Source organism: Oreochromis aureus, linkage group 8, assembly GCF_013358895.1.
Source record: "Oreochromis aureus strain Israel breed Guangdong linkage group 8, ZZ_aureus, whole genome shotgun sequence".
In the NCBI taxonomy this organism is placed as follows: Eukaryota; Metazoa; Chordata; class Actinopteri; order Cichliformes; family Cichlidae; genus Oreochromis; species Oreochromis aureus.
In genome coordinates, this window is record NC_052949.1 from 5,050,445 (window position 1) to 5,071,000 (window position 20,556).

The 20,556-nt window shown below is 41.0% G+C and overlaps 1 protein-coding gene across 3 annotated transcripts in view; it reads left to right on the forward strand.

Moving 5' to 3' along the window:
• The window catches only part of LOC120441427 (PH and SEC7 domain-containing protein 1-like), a 79,301-nt gene that overhangs the window by 40,421 nt on the left and 18,324 nt on the right, over positions 1–20,556 (forward strand). For all 3 annotated transcript variants that reach the window (XM_039616418.1, XM_039616420.1, XM_039616419.1), the window contains one exon: positions 19,772–19,815. In XM_039616418.1, the coding sequence (XP_039472352.1) occupies positions 19,772–19,815 (44 nt within the window). The remainder of the gene's footprint in view (positions 1–19,771; positions 19,816–20,556) is intronic.

Below are 20,556 nucleotides of genomic sequence, written 5' to 3' on the forward strand. Positions count from 1 at the left end.
GTTCCCGGTAGCCTCTCATTCCTTTCTTGTTTTTTCCTGTCCTCCCTTGTTCTCTGTTATCGCACCATCATTTCCTGGTACAAAATGACCTTCTCTCTCCCTCCCCACCGGCATCTATGTGTTCCTCATTTCCTCCGTTCATTTTCTTATTTTCCCATTTCCCCATTTGTGCTTGGTGCCCGTGTTTGTATTTGCTGTAAATACATTAGAACACAGCTAGAGATACCCCTCATTCAGTTTCATTTTCAGCACACACACGTGCTGTATTCCATTTGGTGTTCTAGGGTCAGAGCTTGTTTCTATTTTTCCACAGTTTTTTAAATTTTCCTGGCATCTTTTTCTCCTTTTGTGCCCACCTTTCCTTGCTGTATCTTCAGGTTTAACTGGTTTTTCCATGAAATTGTTTGTTAGTTTTGTTTCTTAGCTTTTAATAGCAGAACTCTATTACTGTGTGTTGCACCGGGTCAATTTATGGATGCACCTTTCTAACCAAGCTTGCTAACTTTTGCTGATAACTTATCACTCCACCCTCTCATCTGAAGGTTAAAGTGAGATTTGGCAGGTGGGGAAGCCAGTAGATGGGATGTAGCAGTGCAGTGCGGAGGAAAAATTACTTAGAAATAAGTCACAATCATTTGTATTGTGAGCTGCAGTATATATAGTATTCTTTGTGTATAGGCTGTGACCTGAGATTTGCTGCTCTTTGTGGATTAACCAATAGAATTCAGGAATATTTAAGCAGATTTTGTGCAAGCTACTGTGGCTAAATTTCAACCTCAAGTCAATATAAAGCTAGTAGCAAAAGTAGAATTTGGTAAGTCATTGTAATCCACACTGCCTTAATTTTCATTTCATGTCTAATTTTACACTCACTTCTTTTCTGTAGTGCTAGCTACATGCTGAAGTACCCCAACCACAAGTTTATAGGCATCTGCACCATGAACTCACAGGGATAAGAAGGAAAAAGCTGTTAGCGAAAATGTACAGGGGCCAGACCTTTAACCATTTCTTGTCAAAAAGTGGTCAGCTGCAGAAAACTAACACGGTGACTAAAAATGCAGAGTGCCAAAAAACGTAGGTGACATCACAGTGGTTAGCTTTTATCTGCAGTTTATAAAGCACAGCAGTAAAACTGATAAATTACAAATTACATAAATATGTTTAAAACCTTTAGATGTTACTGAGTTCTGAAATTTAGCAAGAATGAATCCTATAGTCATTAATATACTTTGTGCATATTACATGCAAATCTCATCCTGATTCCACCGCACTTTGTGCAGTGAATATGGAAGCACCTAGCTGCTAGCTACTACCACAGCTGTTGGATCTTAAACTACAACTTAAAGCAACCTTTGCAAAGATATTTTGTCATTTGGCGTCATATTGTGTCTCTTTATCATCATTTGAGCAGCTTTCCAATAAGAAATACTGTCACCTCACAGAGATCAATATTCTTTTTTAGCAGAAAGAGCAGAATTTTAGACCTTTAATTACTTTTAGGCAGTGGCATACACATTTTAGATATGTCGGGAAATAAAATCAAAAAGAGAGCCATCGTAAAGAGCAGTACAGTGTGACTCTTTAAAATGGTGCCATATGTCGCAGCTTTACTCCGAGGGGCAGAAACACTGACGTGGCACTGAGCCACTTTAGCCCTGTGGCTGAAACAGAAATCAGCTGCCTGGTGGACTGGAAAATATTGAGTGAGGCTTTGCATCCCCCTGACACCTCTTTCCACCTCTCTCCCTCAGGTAGACTACACTCCCTCTTTTATCGTCAATTAACTCATTTCTTCCTCTATTTTCTTTCTTTGTCTTGTTTTCTGGCTGTGCCTTCCTCAGTAACTGTCGCAGATTCTTCCTCTCTCTCTCAATTACTCCTCTCGACCCTCCCTCGCTTTCTCTCGTTTGATTAAACCCTATGATATGTTTCCTCATTACCACCACAATAGAGGAGCAGAATAGAGAAATCTCCTGAAGTGAGTGTGCGAAGCCTCAGCTCCACTGCCCGCCCTTACACTTTCCAGCACACCAATAACTCCCCGAAAGCCTTTTTATGTCAAGATATTTTATTTTTATTGCATTTCAACAGTAATAATGACACAGAAAGAGTCGAGATAAAGAAGGAGATTAGGTGAAACAAAGGCATTAACCAGGTATAAAATCAGGGGGTGGTGTTCCCAAATTGCAGTGACTATCAGTGGCACGAGTAAAGTTCCCAGGCAAATGTAATGCAAGGTTTTATTTGAACATATAAATATCTATTTCTGCATTAAATATGCTGCTTACTTTGGTTGATTTCAGTGCTTTTACAGCATTTAAAAGTATAATGGAAACATGAGGCAATCCTTCTGAATGTTAAAAGCCTTCAGGCAAACATCACATCGTTAGGTTGGTTTTTTTAGCATTTACTGTATTTTTTTTATTATTATTATGTTTTGATTGTTTGAGACCATAAGCAGAGCAGCATTAATTCATGTATTGGTTTGCAGGCCGCATGTCTGTGCAATCTGATAGAGTAAAAGAGTAAAAGGCTGAGTTAAATGTTTGGTTGATACGATCTCTGGTAATATGTTGATGTGCACACATTATTAAATCCAACATGTGACACGGTGGATGGATGCATTCAGCTTCAGCACACGCTTCTATTGCAGCGCTGGTGCTCATTTGTCTCAATCATTGTGGTCTTGTTCTGGGATTCGTAATGAGCCCATAAACTATCTTAATGTAGTCCAGAGGATATTTCCTCGCCGAGCTGCCCGCGCTGTGCTATCAGTCAGCGGGCATGTGACAGCCTGACAGGGTGCTCGCAGCTCGAGCACAGAGGCCGGTCAGTTTAGTCAGCAGTGTTACGTATAAATTTTTTATCACATGTAGTTGCAGGAAAAACTTGGACATTTTTTATATTTCTGTATAGTATTATTATATTATATGTAACATATCATATATATTTATTCTTTTGCATAAATAATAAAACAAAAAATATAATAAATATAAAAATAAAAAATATTATACTTTTCCCTAAATTAACTGATATCGTTCTCTGTGAGGGGGAAATGACAAACTGCAGGATTAACAGTAAATTTGAAAGGTGTTTCTGATCAGTGAGATAATGATCGGGTGTTGTTTTTCTCAAAGTCTGAGGATGTGAACTATGGTGTGAGCCAAGTCGATTGGTGAGGAAAATAAGAGTTTAGAGTTCACCAGGCAACAGTTAGACTGACTGTACAATTAAAGGGAATTCCACGGAAAGGGTCGACCAACAAAGGTCTTCACAAGAGCGAGGTCAGAGTCGGCGAGGTCACAAAGGAGCTCGGAGCAGCTTCCAAAGAAAGACTTCAATGTAAATGGAGGTCCAGGGCCAGTAAGAATATACTGTTGAACAAACTGATTGGCCAGCTTCAGGCTTCATTCGGGTCAATGACGGTTTTTCCGCCAATCTATTCACCGTGAAACAAACTGGCTGACACCTATACTAAGTGCTTTCACCTTAAGATACCAATAAACATCATTAAGTTGGCTGTTCATAGTTCCATTTAAATTTACCAATAAATTGTGCTACATTTTTAAAGATAAACCTAGCAGTATATAAGGTAATTACATTTTTGTAGGCCAGTAAAAGTCTGATGTACTTCTTTGCGAGTCCAGTGGGGAGTCCACCATCAGCAGCAGCGTTGGAGCGCATGGCAGGCCTGCTACAAGAAACCACTGCTCTCCAAAAAAAAACACAGCAGCCAGTGTTTAATTTGGTAAAGTTCATATATAGAATTTTTTTTTTTTTTAACAGATAAGGCCAAAACAGAACTTTTTAGGATAAATGAGCAGCATTTGTTTAATAGCTTGTCTCCTGTGTGAAACATGGTAATGATAGTGATGATTTTTGATTTTTTTTATGATTGATTGATGAATTCATTCTGAATTATGCCAACATATTTTAGAGGAAATATCAGAAATGTTTTTCTGAAAACCAAATTAAAACCTGAAAAGAACAGTTGTCAAATCAAAACGTTGCTTTACCAACGAATGGTCAGAAAGAAGTGATGTTTGGGAACAGTCAAAACAAAGCTCGGACCTCGATTGAGCTAAAATGTTGCAAAATGACTTGAAGTAAACAGCTTGTGAGGAAACACACCAACAGGCTGGAGTTTCGTGTGTTTTGAGCAGTGAAATAGGCTAAAATAGGAGAGCAAAACATTTTTCCCTGTGAAGGGATTCACCTGGAAAACACCTGTTTCTTTCTGTTAAAGCCAACAGGATTGATGCTAAGCTAACCAGCTATTGCCTGTAGTCTCATATATGACCAACAGCAAATAACAAGCCATTGCTTTACCTAAAAATTAAACTATTTATTTTGGCTTTTTCATATTGGTGTAATTTGTTCACATTTAAACCATTTACTCATTTTGATCAGGGCAGACAAGATTAAACACGAGTATATGAGATTATATCACAACTCATGCTGAGGCACGGCTAAGGTGGTTTGGATGTGTGCAGAGGAGGTATAGTGGATGTATTGGACAGTGGAGGAAAACAGTGAAGGAGGATTGATGTGACGGAGGAGGATGCTAGGAATAGGGTGAGATGGAGACAGATAATCCGCTGCAGCGTCCCCTTAAGGGAACAGCCGAAAGAAGAAGTAGACTCATCTCTGTTGAATCTTTTGCCTCTGTTGTTGTTGTTTTTGCAGTTATGCAGTATTTGGACTACTTGTGCTCGTGACTGATAAGTGGTTCGTGTTTGGCCCATTAACACAAAAAGAAATGATTAAGACTTGTGCTCTGAGTGCCACAGTGAGAACTCCATGTTCCCTCTATACTGGCCTGCATGGAAGCATAGCGGCTCTGTAGCTACTGTAGCTCCCTGCAGATTTTGAAGCTCTGGCTACTGGCCCAAGCTTGTGCTTCAGAGGAAGCTTTCTTCCTTTATTGTGAGGCTCAGAGATACATAGGTTTGCACTCCCTCTAAGTCTCTCTCTCTTCTCAGCACTGCTCAGGGCGCAAAGCTTGAAGTGGGAGCTAATGATGCACTGAAGTAGGTTACCAGCCCGCAGTAGAGCAGGAGAACAAATTCTGCTGAAATGAAAATGTTGTAGAGCTCAATCATGCAGCGAGCCACGCTCTTCAAACAGTAATTAGGTACACTGATGTTATCGATTGCATGGAAGCATCGATTGCGGGGAGGAAAGACGGATGGTTTATTTGTTTTTGTAAATGAGGGAGAAGAAATCTTTCTCACGTGTCCCCGCTGTCGGTCTGGCTCATGGATAAATGTGTCTGAAATCTGCACAGGAGCGCCGTAGTGCTGGCGCTCGGCGGCTGAGCCAGCCTGGCGAAGACAAACAAGTCATTTCTAAGGACAGATGCTGCTGTTTGCACGTGTGACTACACGTCTGGACAGGGTGCACAGGGAGAAAACAGCAGTTTTTAAATTGCAACACATGTGATTTTGTAAAAGCTGTCAAGAATTTGAAACCCGTGTAACTTTGGAGCAGGTTGTCCTCTTCTATTTTTAACTACACACCCTTCAAGGATGAGCAACCCCTAACGCTTACCCTCTTATTTTCCACATACTGCCCTGCATGTTTATTAGATTTCAGTCGGACTCAGATGATTCATTACGGCAGCAGGTTACAGTTAGAATCTGGCATCTCCAACCTCATCACTTCCTGCAAATATGGCACACATAGCTGATGGAGACAGATGAGTAAATATCTATTCTGAGTGATGGACAGTATGAAATATAGATGCAGCTTTCAGGTTTGAGATTCTAATGGCCAGCAGGGGGCGACTGCTCAGGCTGCAAAAGGATTCACAGTTTTATAAAAGTCTATCATTATAGATGGTTTTCATTGACTAAATTGCCAGTTTCTGGTTATACTGAATAAAATATTAAGTTTATTTTGTAAATTTTGATCACGATTAGTGTCAGAAACGCGATTAGCCGGAGAATTATCCAAGCCGGTAAGTGTGCAACCGTAGCTCATCAGGGAAGAGCCTGAAGCTTCTGCACAGGACTACACAAACCAGCTGATGGCGTCACAGTGGCTACATCCATCTTTTATATGGTCTATGGATGACATGTCAGAGAGAGAGACCGCCAAGTGTTGGAGTGTGTGTTTGGCACACTTTGGTCTTTGCTCTGTGTGTAAAACAAGGAAAAGCTTGAGTTATCTGTCTGAATCAGCGCACAGGCTTTCTTCCATTCATGTTGCATTGTTCTTAAAGAACAACTGCTCATTGTTTATAGATAGATAAATAGGCTAAATCATTATATATGAATACAGAAGTTATTTTTTCTAGGCTGGAAGTGACATATCCCTGGAGTGTCTTTGTGTCTCCTCTTGTGTGCAGAGCTGTGCATGTGCAGCCTCCCTCTTCTGTCTGTGCAAAAACATTTATTGTTTAGTCCTGCAGAGTTGGGCAGTTTTAGATATAGGGTTATATGCATAAGGGTTCATGATGCGGTTATTCATGTTGAATTTTTCTGTAGGCTGTAAAGGTGTCTGCATTTTTTATTTTATATTATTTTTTTAAGCAAATCGCAAAGTAAGTTGAAATCTCTGTCAAAGTCCAGTCCAGTCCATTGCTCTGGCACTGACGCTGGTCCCAGAGCGCTCTTCATTCAGTTTCTGTCATCTTATGTCTTTGCTTTCTTTTGCTCTTCTGGCAACAGGATACTGTTTGCTGTTTTAACTACCTGGATAAAGTTACTTATAGCAAACAGGAGGGAAAAAATGCTTTTGTTGAATTTCCTTCTCTTTGTTGCCTTCATTTTCAGATGAATTCATACTCAGAGGCAGAAGGAATTGTCCAGTTGTGGAAATAACAATTAGCTCATAATAAAGGTTAAAGTAAAACTTCTACTTTAAATGATACATTTTCTGATAATCTGTGCGTCAGACTAAAACTCACTAAATCTGCTGCTGTTTATTTTGACTCATGCACCATCCTGCTGTCTCAAACACACAGTGGTAAGAAACACTATGGTGCACACATTTGCCATTTTTTTGTATTATTTTGCAATTTTTATAGTACATATTATTTTTTTAAAGACTTTTATCATATCTCTGTATCAACATCACGCTGTCTCTCTTATTAAAAATGCAGCCTACTGCTGTTTTAAGGAAGGTTTCCAAGTGATGCACTCTGTAAGTGACAGGCCACATGTTTTCACTGTGATTAAAATGAATGCAGCCGTGCTGTGCTTCAGCTCTGATGCAGCAGATCTGGTGGAGTTGCATGTTGAGAATTTAACCGCGCCAATGTCACTGACACACTGATGGTGTTCGCTTTCTTATTTAGCATTTCGATGTGTCCGATGCAAAGAGTTTCAGGTTTCTCTCAGTTGGTGACAGATTGAGTCCAAAGTTGTGGCAGAAATCAGCAGCTTAAAAAGTTCATGAGAAAGCAGCAGACTGAGACATACTGACTGGTTTTGGATTTTGTTTGCAAGACCAAACACATAAAATGTTGTCGGTCGTCTCTTTTTAATGTGAACTAATCTTATTTTAATGGCTCCATCTCTGCAGCCCTGCTCAAAGAAAAGCCTATGGGAAGCCTTAGGAATTTGCTTGCAGTCAGTAGTTTGAGACTCTTGTGTTCAGTGCTTAGCGCTGCACTATTTTTACTTTTCATTGCTAATAGATCAGCTGCAAGGAAAATAATGCAGCTGTCTTTTTCTAGTCAGTAAAGAGACGTATGTAGGTGCTGCGATGGAGCAGGACGAGTAGAAATAAAAGCATTCTGCACATTTATTCTTATTGAATACAGATAAACTAAATCAGATTAACGAACAGCATCAATGTGAAGAGAAAAAGGAAGAAATACAGTTTAGCCCATTTTAATATAAGCAAGTGTGAGTGCGAGCAGTCAGCCAAGATGGCAATAATTGCAGTTGCTAATATACCTGCTGTACATATAGCAAGATTGCAAACAGTTGACCTTAGCTTATGTTATTCACAAGATATACCTGTGCAACAGATATTTACCTGAAACCTGCTAAATACAATATAATCTTATATTCTGGTAATTTAAAAAAACATATGACAGAAAATATAAGCTTATAAAAACTTAACTTACAAAATCTTAAGACCACATGATCACATGATTTATGATTTGACTGTGATTTTTAAGGGGGATTCGGAAGGTCAAGAGTAACAGAGAAGCACATCTGCTTTTTGCTATTAGCCAGGTCTGGCTCGGTATCATTTCTTATTTTGTCTAATATAAAGCAACATTAATTAAGATTAATTTAATTTTTCACCTTTATTTAAGCAGGAAACAGTGACTCTTGATGTTAAAAATAACTCTCTTTTGCAAGAGTGTATCAGCCGAGATAAACAGCAAAATACAACTTAAACTTCTACTCTACGATACCCATCACACTGATGTCAGGTCAAGCCAACAGGCATTATTGTTCGGACAGAACATTTGCAGCCCCCAGATCGCTTAAAATCAACTAAATTAATTCATTTAGTTGATTTTGCAGCTGATTTCATGAGGAGGGAACCCTTGTTCAACTTTCAGTACAGGCTTTAGACAGAAGAGCGAAGACAACAGCTTCCAGTGAGCAGCATTGTGCAGAAAAAGAATGTGGGGTAATTTGATTTGATTATGCTGTCACATAGTTTGTGCAGCAGAATAGCGTCTGAGGTCTGTGGGTGTGCAAGTAGTCCATGTGAGGCAAAAGCTCGGGCTTCAGACTGCTACAAACACTTAGCTTCACACAGTTTATTGGATATCAGAAGCCCCACCCCACCTGCTGTTCTTCTGTTTGTGAGGGGCAGCCAATCAGGAGACAGTTGGCTTAAAAGGATATGAGTGAAAACAGCTTGTCGGGTCCAGAAATAAAAATATATCGCTGGAAATGACCTGAATAGACCTCTTCTAATCTTACGGATATTTGTCAACCCTCCCTGGTAAATCAAGAAAAACAAGACAATGTTTTCAAGCTCGTAACGTCCGGGATAAACGAATGTTCCTTTTGCCAACACCTGCTACACTCAGCCTCACATTCGACAGCAAAGAGACACTGATTGGTACAAATCTTTCACAGTTTTTACTCCAAAAATAACTTTGAAATGTAGCGCTGCTGAGGGAGAAGGGGTAGAGAAAGATGAAGCGGAAAAAAGAAAGGCGGAGTGTAAAGAAGAGACAGCTGGTTAGGTCAGAGGAGGCATGTGGCTGAGGAAGCGCTCCCCCTCTCCCCGAGCTGTCTGGACTCTCTGTGAGGGACAGAAGGAGAGATTTAGACAGGATGTGAAATATTGAGTGAGAGGAGGAGAGAAGGAGAGGGGGAGACTGACAGCAGGCAGGAGAAACGGTAAGGAGGGGATAAGGTAACTAAAAATACCACATTTGTTTAGATGTTTACCACAGTTTGGTTTGCTTTCAGTAAGCAGGCGTTCCCTTCTTCTTCAACGTAAAGTCACCTGACATGACCCGCCATCACTGGAGTAATTGAAGGTTGATGGTTTTCTCAAGTTGCTCCCAACCATATACAGCAAAAAGGATGGATAATAGTCAGAAGGAGGTCTGCAAAGAGAAAATAGAGAAGCTTTTACCTCCTCCTGCAGCAGGCTGTTGTTTTGATGCAGGGTGCTTGCGTTCTGCAGTCAAAGGTTAGCTCTGCTCCCCCGGAGCTCCTACCATTCCTCTTCCTCCTGATCGAGCTGCAGGCGCCCGAGGGACACCACTCACATCTCAGCTCACCAAAATGTCCACCCTGATGTCAAAAGACAGATGCTGGTCATGAGAGAGGAACAGTCTTTTTTTATTTGTGTCCATCTTTGTTCATGCTTGGTATAAGAAGAGAAAAACCCACAGCAAAAGTAAGAGTTTTATTGTAACATTTTAAATTTAACAGAGAGCATGAGGTAGAGAAGGGCAGGAGGACACAGCGCATTAAGTATTTAAAACAACAACAAACACAACCATTTCATCCAGTATTTTCTTCCCTGTCTTTTTGGCGAGGAATGCAAGCTGTCGAACAAACCTGTCCATCAGAACCTAAGTTTTTATACCTGACTGTTGCGATGTGAAGCACGGTGGTGCTAATCTGTTCTGCCAGATGCTCCAGTCTTCTCAAACTCAGTAATGATCTAAAACACAGATAGATTAGGGCTGTGACCACCCCCTAAAAAATCTAGTCCTAGGGTACGTTTAACCCAGCAAATCAGCCATCCATTCATGCATTCATCCATCGATTATTTTTGGCTTATGTGAAGTCACAGTGGCAGCACACTAAGCAGATATTCCAGTGGTCCTTCTGCCCAGCAGCACTTACAGTTCTCAGGGTCTCCTTCCACTTGAGCATCCAGGAGATTTCTGAACCAGCTCATCTGTATCCCTCTGAATCTCTGAGCGCCGTACCCTGACTGTGAGCCCAGCCATTCTTTACAGGAAGCTCATTTTTCCTGTTTATGTACAAACTGGGCAGCATGGCGTCTGACCTACACAACAAGAAAGTCCTGGGTTCGAATCCACCATGGATTCATCCAGGAGTTTCTCTGGAGTCTGTGCTGAGTTTTCATGTTCTCTCCATATTTGTGTGGGTTCTCTCCAAGTACTCTGGCTTTCTCCAAAGACATCCAGATAGTGGGGTTAGGTTAACTGCACATTTGTGTGCAAATGGTTGTCTGTCTGTTTTCGTTGACCCTGCAACAGGAAAGCAACCAGTCCAGGGCGTACCACCTCTCACCCTATGGGAGCTAGAATAAGCCCCGCCCCCCGCGACCCTCAATTGGATAAGCAGAAGAAAATGAATGGATATTTGCACATCGTCTAATATTACCGAACTAATTGCAGCTAATTTGTCACGTGCAATTCTTGGGTTTACTTTCTATGTTGGCAAGCATTTCTCTCCATACCAGAGATTTTGCACCCATTTATTGGGGCTTCTGTAATCTCCATGAATAGGGATCATCCCAATCTGTCTCCACATCCCTCTTCCCAGGCATGGGACCCACTCTCTCACCCATTCTGCCTCTATATCTTGACTGCTTTTTGTAACCTCACTCCAACAGTGGACGCCCTCAGTCCTGACTGTTTTGACTGCTTTCAAAGACTAAGACGTGCCCATCAAATGACCATTTTCAGTATTATTGGATTAAACGTACTTCTCACAGATACTGGTCTGAGTCTGGGTTGTGAGACACAACTATAGTTACCTGAATCAGGCTGCAATCACCACAATAAATCTAGCAAATCAGGCCCATATGTAAGCCAGATGACAACCTGTAAAAAAGTAATTACTGACCCAGTATTCTGCCTACTAGCCCGCTCTGTGCCCTTGACTGAGTAAGGTCAGGGATGGATTTAGGTTGAATGATAAAGAGGCAAAAAATACTCACATTGAAATTCGGTTGCATGAAAACTGTCTTACTGTAAATTGTAACATATGGTTATATTTGTGCTTAGTTTCCTTATGCTAATGTCAGTGTCATCATCCCCTTTGCTTCCCTGTTCCCTGTTTGAAGTGCGTACTTCAGTTGACAAATCTCTCTTTAGGAAGCCCTTCATTAATTTGTCTTTTAAGCAAAGGTTTTAGTCAGATCCTCAGTTTTCTGTGTCACCTCCTTTTTCTTTTCTACTTTCACTTGGCCTAAAAACAGTATGGTTTATGTTTGTCTTTTTTAGGCCTTTGGAGATCACTTGTAGTTGTCACTCGCCTCCTGATGTGGCACTTTAGGGGTTACTGCAAAGGTTATGTTTGGTTGCTTTAAAATTTTTATGTTAGCTGAGGTTAGTTTCGCTGAAAGCAGAGACAATGTTTGGCAGTTAACTGTGACAATGACTTAGAAATGCTGAACCGGCATCAGGCATAAGGTTACGACCACTGACAGGTGAAGTGAAGAATGCTGGATCCAAGTAAGGTATAGTAGTGAACAAGCGACAGGTTCAGGAGGCAGTTTGATGCTTTGGGCAGTGATCTGCTGAGAAACCTCACTTTGACACGTCCCACCCAGTTTCAGGTTTAGAGCAGCCTGAAACTCTTTCACATTAATAAAGCGTTACAGGTGCATAAATGTTAAAAATGAGTCAGTTTAGCTTATTGATAGGTGGTTGCTAGGCAACGCGGTGATGCCTTAATATCTGATATATATAAAAAAGTACCTGATTTACAGGGATTGTTTATACATACACTGACCTCATTATTGGAACTTTGGCCATGATAAAGTTTGAGTAACTCTTATTATTTATGTATCAGAGAAAGTCTGTTCTGTGGGGTTCTTGATGTTCATGGATAGACATAAAAGAAGCCAAGTATTTCTATCCATCCATCAGTTTTCTGCTATTTTGCTAACCGGTCTAACCTGACGCTCTTCTGGGACACTGAAGCCAAGACATAATCTTCCGAGGCATACCTTGGGCATACCCTGGGTCTCCTCCATTTAGGACAGGGGTGGGGGAACTCCAGGCCTCGAGGGCCGGTGTCCTGCAGGTTTTAGATGTGCCCATGATCCAGCACAGCTGATTTAAATGGCTAAATGACCTCCTCGACATGTCTTGAAGTTCTCCAGAGGCCTGGTAATGAACTAATCATTTGATCAGGTGTGCTGACCAAGGGTTATATCTAAAACCTGCAGGACACCGGCCCTTGAGGCCTGGAGTTCCCCCACCCCTGATCTAGGACCGGCATCTAATCTGGGAGGCATGCAGGAGGCGTCATGTTCAGATGTTGAACCATCTCCATTGGCTCTTTTTGAAGAGGAAAGGTAGCAGCACTACTACTTGAGTGCCCAGCTCCTCAGTATCCATGAATCACAAGCTTAACATGGTGGACAAGTGTTCCCAGGATTCAAGGGAACACTTGTGAACAAGGATTAAAGAAGCCTGGTCCATACCAAGACACCAGGAGCCAGGCTCATTGGAGCGCCTGGTGGCTGAGGCTTAACTGATCTTCCTGTGGGCGCAGCACCTGTAGGAGGAGCTGAGGAGGTCCGGTGCTTTGTGGATTGGGCAGCTTTCAAAGGCAGAGGTCATGATGCTCGAATCTCCTGTTATTAATGCTGGTTTCAAGGACGTGGAGCCAAAAAATTATTTTTCTTAAAAACCCTGAACTCCTCACAGTTTTGTGCACTTTTTTCTCTGCACCTGTTCCTCTTTTCACTCACCTTACCACCTTCTCTCCCACTAGACCACCACTGCATACTAATTGCCACAGCAAACATATTTTTAAAAAGGTGTCTTTGTGTATAACCTCGCCTGCAAGCGTGTACGCATGGAAGAGGCAGTAGGAAGACTGTGATTTGCTGGTGATGACTGAGAGAAGGAGGGAGGGAGGTACGCATTGATGAAGCAAGAGCGAGGGAGAGGCAGAGAGAGAGAGAGAGAGAGAGAGAGAGAGAGAGCACTGTCCCTATCAGTGTCTTTTTCACTCTGCGATTCAGGCAGCCAGCCTTCCTTTCCTCTCCTCCTCCTCCTCCTACACCTCCTCCAGCGGCAGTGGCAGCAGCAGCAGCGGCAGCAGCAGCGAGGAGAAGGGAAGAAGGAAAGCATTGGATGAAAAAGACTAAAATCGGGACTCAACAAAGAAAGATAAGGAAGGCATGAAAGACATCAGCGACAGGAGAGCTGCGTTTTTTTCCACTCAGACACCCACACCCGCCGAATGTGCGGTGGGAAGAGACTAAAACCAGCGCGAAGAGAGTGTGAGAGAAAATACTGACTGAGAGAAGTGGATCGCAGATGGCAGAGTTGGAGCGGAGGGGGGGGGAGATGAAGGAGTAAAGGATGACAGCGGACCTCTACTCGTGGACAGAGCAGGAGGAAGAAGTGAGAGAAAACCTGAGAGTCGGCGCTGTGACTGTTAAACCGACGGTATCCATTTTACAGCGGGAGCAACAGGACCGTGCCGTCTTCTCCCCTCGGCGTTTCTGCCCCTCGATTCTGAATTCTGAATTTTATTCTGTTTGTATCGCGTCTTCGGACTTGTGACGAAATCGAGGGCTCTCTTTGGAATCCCTGCTCTGAAGTCCGAGGGCGGCCGTCCCCCCTCTCCCTCCCTCGCATCCCTCTCTGTCTCCCTCTATTGTAGTGTGTTTGTGTTCCCGTGAGCAGAAAGAGCTCCTCGTGTGTTTTCTACCTCCACATTTTCCACATTTTGCACCCATCTGTTTCACGCTGGCTGTCCGTTCTCACCTCTGCCATCTGTGAGAGTGTCAGCTTTGGTTTCTTTTGTGTCTGTGCTTTTTTATTTTTTGAGTGCATGTTTAAGGATTCATGCCTGTAACCTGCTGCCACTGTCTTGTTTGCTGCAGAGAGAGGCAGCTTTATGTCCATGGTGCAGTTTTCCCTTCAATCTTTAAAAGACAATCCAGGAAAAAGTTGTGACTGCTTCTCACCTGCATCAGGGAGCTTGGTTTCCTCCTCACAGGATGTATAATACATGGCTGTCTTATCAATAATTCAGCATCAGGTGGGTCTGGCGAGTGTTGATCAAGACATCCAGGGATGAGACTGTTGGGGCTTGATGCCTGCTGAGAGCACGGTCTGCCGATGCTGTTGACTCACTTGACAGCAGCTTGATGATGTGTTGCCTCCCTCCGCGGCCTCTGTTGATCGCCGGCTGCTATCTGTAATAGCTGAATTCGCTCCCAGCTGTCTGTTGGCACTCCCGGCGTCTACTGGACTCCATCCAGCACCTCATTTCATACTGGGATCAACTTTTTTACTCCCCTTTTTTTTGTTTAGAAGCGTGGTTTCTGCAAGACTTAAAAATAAGAATTGAATCATCTGGGTTGATTTCCACTGATCTTCAGACACTTCTGTGTAATCCGTCACCATGATTGGTGTCAACAGCTTGCACTCTGCGGGGCGCCTGCGCTCACGCTCTCTTTGCACGGTGCGATACGGCAGGGACTTCCGGATGATGGACCCGTTCCGGTATCCCAGAACCCCGCGCTCGCGTTCACTCAAACCCCTGGTATTCCCAGACCTGTTGGGCAAAGCTCAGGACGGACAGAACCACCCACAGGCCAGGAAGAGGAGGAAGGTACTTAAAACCATGTTGTTCATTTAAAATGATGAATTCTGCAGCACAAAGGAGATGAATCATTTTTCCATTTCATGCTCATGTCACAACACGGTATAAGTGCTCAGTGCCATTCAAAGCCACACATCTGTTTACAGCCTAAACCTGCACTGTACACTCAGCAAATATTGGCAATAACTTTATTTGTCTTTCAGACATAGTAGAATTTCAGATTTGAGAAAACACATTAAGGATGTGAACATAGAGTACATGCACATGTCTGAAAGTGGGAGTCGTTACAATTAACCTATAAAATAAGTTTTAAGCAGTTGTTTGAAATCTGATTAATTCTACAGCTGCAAAAGCTCGATTTAAAGTAAGAAAATGAAACAGTTAAAGGGCCCCAATCAGCTGTTAGAGGGGTCACTGGAATAAGGTCTCAGCAGGTATATTATATAAACAAGAGCTTGGCTATGTAGGGCTTCGTATGTAATTACACTCGATGGTCTAAGACCTCAATCCTAACCGTTGGTTTAGACAATTAGAATATATAACAAAAGAAAGAAATTATTTACTCAAACTGACCCGGATCAAAAACTACTCGAGTAGGGTTAATAACGATCTAAAAATGAAGTCTAATTTTTTCAGAAAGTCGATGAACGGAAGCCCGATCAGGGCCGATAGACGAGCACTGGCTAGTTTTTCTTAGCTGCCTTGCTGATTGTACATTTAGAGCACAGCAGCTTATTTAACTGTACCCAGATTGTTTGGACCTCTCAGAGATCAATCCTGAACTTTTGATCACAGTTTTGCACCTTAATGTGCAAAATTGGGCACGCGGATACCCAGGAATGTATTTTTTATTTATTATTTCAAGTATTTTTTCTGTTTTTCTCATAATATATGAGCTGGATGGAAAAAATCCAGTTTATCAAAACTGATTAAAGCCTAGCTAATTGTATATCTGAGGGGGTCAAACTTAGCTATAGCCTCTAAGGTACTCCCATTGCACCCTTGATAGGTGTACTTACTTGTACCCTTGTGGTTTGTACCTTAATGGATGGATTAAAGGATGGGCTCTATTTGTCCCAGGGACATCTATTATCTTTTAGATATATTTTTATTGTTATTCATTCATAAACTTTCAGTTGCATACCACTTTTTTACTCTCACAGACAGCTCAAAGTGTACTAAAAGCTATCCAAATAGATATCAAGGATTTTAAGCCTATTTCTATACGTCACCTCCTGATATTGCACCTTTAAATCTAAAGCAAAATGTTCAAATATGTACCTGAAATGGTAAGAAATATGTGTGTGTCCTTTTGTTGCTCTGAGAAGGTCTGGTAATTACCCACAGTGTATATTTATGCAGATTGCACCTGTAGGGACAGAAATGGCCTTTTATTGTACCCCTATGTCTGAGAGAGCGTGTGTTTACTGTTTGATTTACCACCTGTGCTGCTTGTATACATGTGGAGTGCAGAGTGTTTGATGAAGGCGGCTGGATTTCTGCCAGACCTGACGGCACGTATAGCACGGCTCAGTACAGCGTGCCACTTAACACCATCACTCAGGGCTAATAGCTCTCATCTGTTGCCTCTTGGTGACGTTGATGGAGCAAGTAGGTGAAGGTGACGAGCATCCATCTTTGTCTGAGTGAGCCTTCAGACTCAATGACTCTCAATACCGTCAATCCCTCAGGATTTACAATCAGGGGAAATACAAATAAAACATTTTCTTCAGAAATAACTCGCCAAATAGACTCAGCTGTGACACAGTTTCTGCACATGCAGCATGCAAATCAGAGCTATGCTGAAGTGGAGGCAAATGTAGCATATTACGCATACTTGAAGCTCCAGGCTATTTTTGAAATTTCTCCAGATTCACTCACTAAAAGTTCCACAAGCGTGACCCTAAATGAGAAATCTTGGGTATTTTAATGAAAAATGCTTTAAAATCTCCTTTTCACCATACTACACTTATTCAGAACCACATGAGAGGGTAGATAAGTTTTAAAAGCTCATCAGAAGTGAAATATAAATATAAAATACCTCTGATCCAGATCTTTGAGAAAAACAGCATCTTTTTGCTTTTTAATAAGAAATACAGAGTCAAAATCTGGCTCTATTACTGGCAAGAACTAAACCAACAAAACTCGGTGTTGAGTGATTGAAACCTCTAATTCCCTCTAACCATGGGAATGACTGTATATAACACACATGCTGTCAGCATTTTGAATCTTTTGAAAACAAGCAGTTTTCCTCAGTTGTCCACGTAAACTTCTGCAGTCACATCGCTGCACTTTTACTGCTAACAAATTCACCGTTAATATTTGATGTCGGTCGGATTTGTGCTACCGTAGCAGTTTGTCTCCTACTCGGGCATCCCAGGAAGATCTTCCCTGTCTGTCGTGATTATTAAAATGCATGAGCGCATTTGAGTTTGAAACATAACTCGAGAGTTTTACAGTAGCGGGAGCAAAACAGACCCAAATCTGTAACGGTCTCCTCTGGGTGGTCATCAATATTCATGGCGCTCTGGAAGTATTTGTGATTAGGCCCAGTTTCAAAGCTGCGAATGAACCTGATTAGATCACTGAATCAAACACCATCATAAAGTCAGTTTCGGTTTAAGCAGAAAAGTCTAAAACACGAGTGATGATCAGCAACTTAATATGTGTAATGAAACTGATTTTAGTTTGAGGTTTTTTAAGGAGACGCGTGGTATTGATCCACGAGGAATTCGGAGATGAACTGCCCGTAAGTGTCCTCTCCATCACCTCAGCTGGCACATCTGTCTTTCAGCTGCACTCACTACCTTAAACTCTACAGCCTGATGGCCTCCTGCTGCCTCCTCTGCCCCCCGCTCCTCTGCAGCAGACCGGCTGTGAAACGAAGCTGCTATGTGTCACATTCAGCTGGCCGAGGCCGATGTCATTGAGGTGTTGGGGGAGCTGAATGAGAAGTGTCTAAAGGTTCTGACTGTCCCTACAGATTTTGAGGAAACTAAAGCCAAATGTGCCGACTCTCAGATCAGAGAAGCAGCAGCTGACCGGATCCCTCATTAAAACCCATCGTTGCCTCTGTTTTTTGTTTTTATCTTGTGCTGATCATGACGATAATAAAAGTAAAAGACGGTGTTTGCTGTGAGGGGAAGTAATGACCTAAAAATGATAACTGGTGCAAAGGATGTGGAGAATAAGCAAGCAAACACTTCTTTGGATTTTTTCTCTACAATTTTTCTTTGATTTATCACATTTATCAGAAAGGAAAAGGACCTAAATCCAGGCAATGTAAAATCCTGAACCCAAAAATTTAATCAGGAAGAAACAGAAGTTTTCAGGTAAACAGCGAGAGCGTCAAAGGTCTGACAAGTTTGAGAAAACCCAGAAGCCTTTTTTGAGTAACACCCAGCTTTAATAACATTTCCCTAGTTTCATGCGTACTCACATACGTTCACTAGATACCTAAAATGGATTAAATAAGACCAATTAGGCTTAAAGTTCCTGCCCTTATTTTAGGAGCCCATTAAAATAAGAAAGTAAGCTAATGAAAGTCTTCCTGAAGTAACTATGAATAAATACCATCTAGTAAATGGGGAGAGCTACACAGGTTGTGTATTTACACTGACTAATTGAAAAAAGGAGCGGCAATAAAAGATAAAAGCAGAGACAGGAAGTAAAACTGATAACAGGGTAGAGGGAGCAGAATGAAAAATAAACATAGCCACATTTCAAACCCATGACACATCCCCACTGCAAATCAGAGGTGTGAGTCCCTGCTACAGAGCTGTTTGTCTGTGATTTTAGCTCATTGTTAGATGGTTGCTGGGCACCTTCACTATGCATAATGATGTATCATAATGAACATTTAGTGGATATAAATTAGATGTTTTGTGTCATAAAGTTAAATTGATGCCATGCTTTTATAAGGTGTTACAGGTGCGTAAATCCTACAAATTAGTCATTTTAGCCCATTGATAGTTGGTTGCTTGGCAACGTGATGATGTCATTACATCTAAGATACCTGTACCTGTGCTCCAATTTTAATTGCTCAACTCCTGTTTGTGTAGGAAGAGTTTGCGTGTCAGTTATTATATGAGTAAATAAAATTATTTAGCCAAGAAATTTTTTTTGTAAGTTACAACAATAAAAAAATAAGAAAAATTGTAACCAGTAAACATTTGAAATATTTGCTTATAATTAATTTGGGTTTATTGGATTTTATTTGTTCGTGTTGCCCATGCTCCTCTTTCCCAACAAGTTTCATGATGTTGAGCTTGGTACAAACTCCTTCCAATAAAAAGACAAATTCCACTCATCACATTACAAACACTGAAGGCCTGGTTAGTTGCGGTGAACTACTGTCTTTGTTATGCTTTTTGCTCCCAGACTGTAACTTAATTTTCCTCCATGTGGGTCGATGCATTTGTCTAAATTATTTATTGGCTGATTGATTTGACCGTCCATTCATTGAAAGGCCTGGGTGCTTGGCGAATAATGGCTTTGTTACTGATGCAGTGGTGATGGTGGCTGACTGATTGGATGATCGATGGATTGTGTGGCTAAGAAAATGAGTAAAGCTCATGCAAAGGGCAGTTTGAGCAGCATGAAAAGGGATGTCATTTCTCTGACTACAGTTTATTGAATGAAGCCAGCTTGCTTACTGTGCAGTTTTCACAGAAAACCACAATAAACCTGCCTATGTGTTTTACCTGCGCGCTACATTATCTGATCAATTGTCCACCTGAACACTGCTAATATTTTTCCTTAATGTGATTTTCTTGTTTCCTCTGCAGGCTCTCTACAACTCAATCAAGAACCAGAAGCTGCAGTGGACATTGTAAGTCTTTTTAAATTGACCTAATGTAAATATTACTTATCTTAAGCTGTTTTTAATTCATTATGGTTTCCCATCTGTGGAGGACCAAATGTACCCAATTTTTTAAAAAATAAAGAAAGAAAGAAATGTATAAATTACTTAATAAATCATTCAGTATTTCAGTATATGTGGAATTGATATGATTAAATTTACTGATGTACATTTTTTTATAATTACCTATTTATTTATTTAGTTATTTATTGGCTGCCTCAAATGGGGAGCTAAGCTGTCAGTGAAGTCTTCTGTGCAGATATAAATGCATGAAAGAATAATAAAATAATAAGTAATATAAAAAAATAATCATTTTTTAAAACAAATGACCTTATTATTAACTTTATTATTGTGTTGATAAATTGAACATTAATTTATTTATTTAAACTATTAAAAAATCCTTTTAGCTTATATTTTTAATACAAAAATATAAATCAATAATAATATTATCATGAATAATTAATGCCTGTCTTTGTTTTGTTTATTGTTTCTGATGCATGTAATGGTCTGTCATTTTTTTAGTAAGTCACTTATCTTTAAGCTAAATACTAATGAATATATAGAGTCTTATTTCTAAGTCAAATCTTCATTTCTTTTCTTATTTTGTTTACAAATAATCATTTATGTACTTGTTTATTTTTTCATATTGGCAGTTATGGTCCCCCATACTTGGCCTCCAAAAAACAGAAAGAAAGGAAATTCATAGATAAA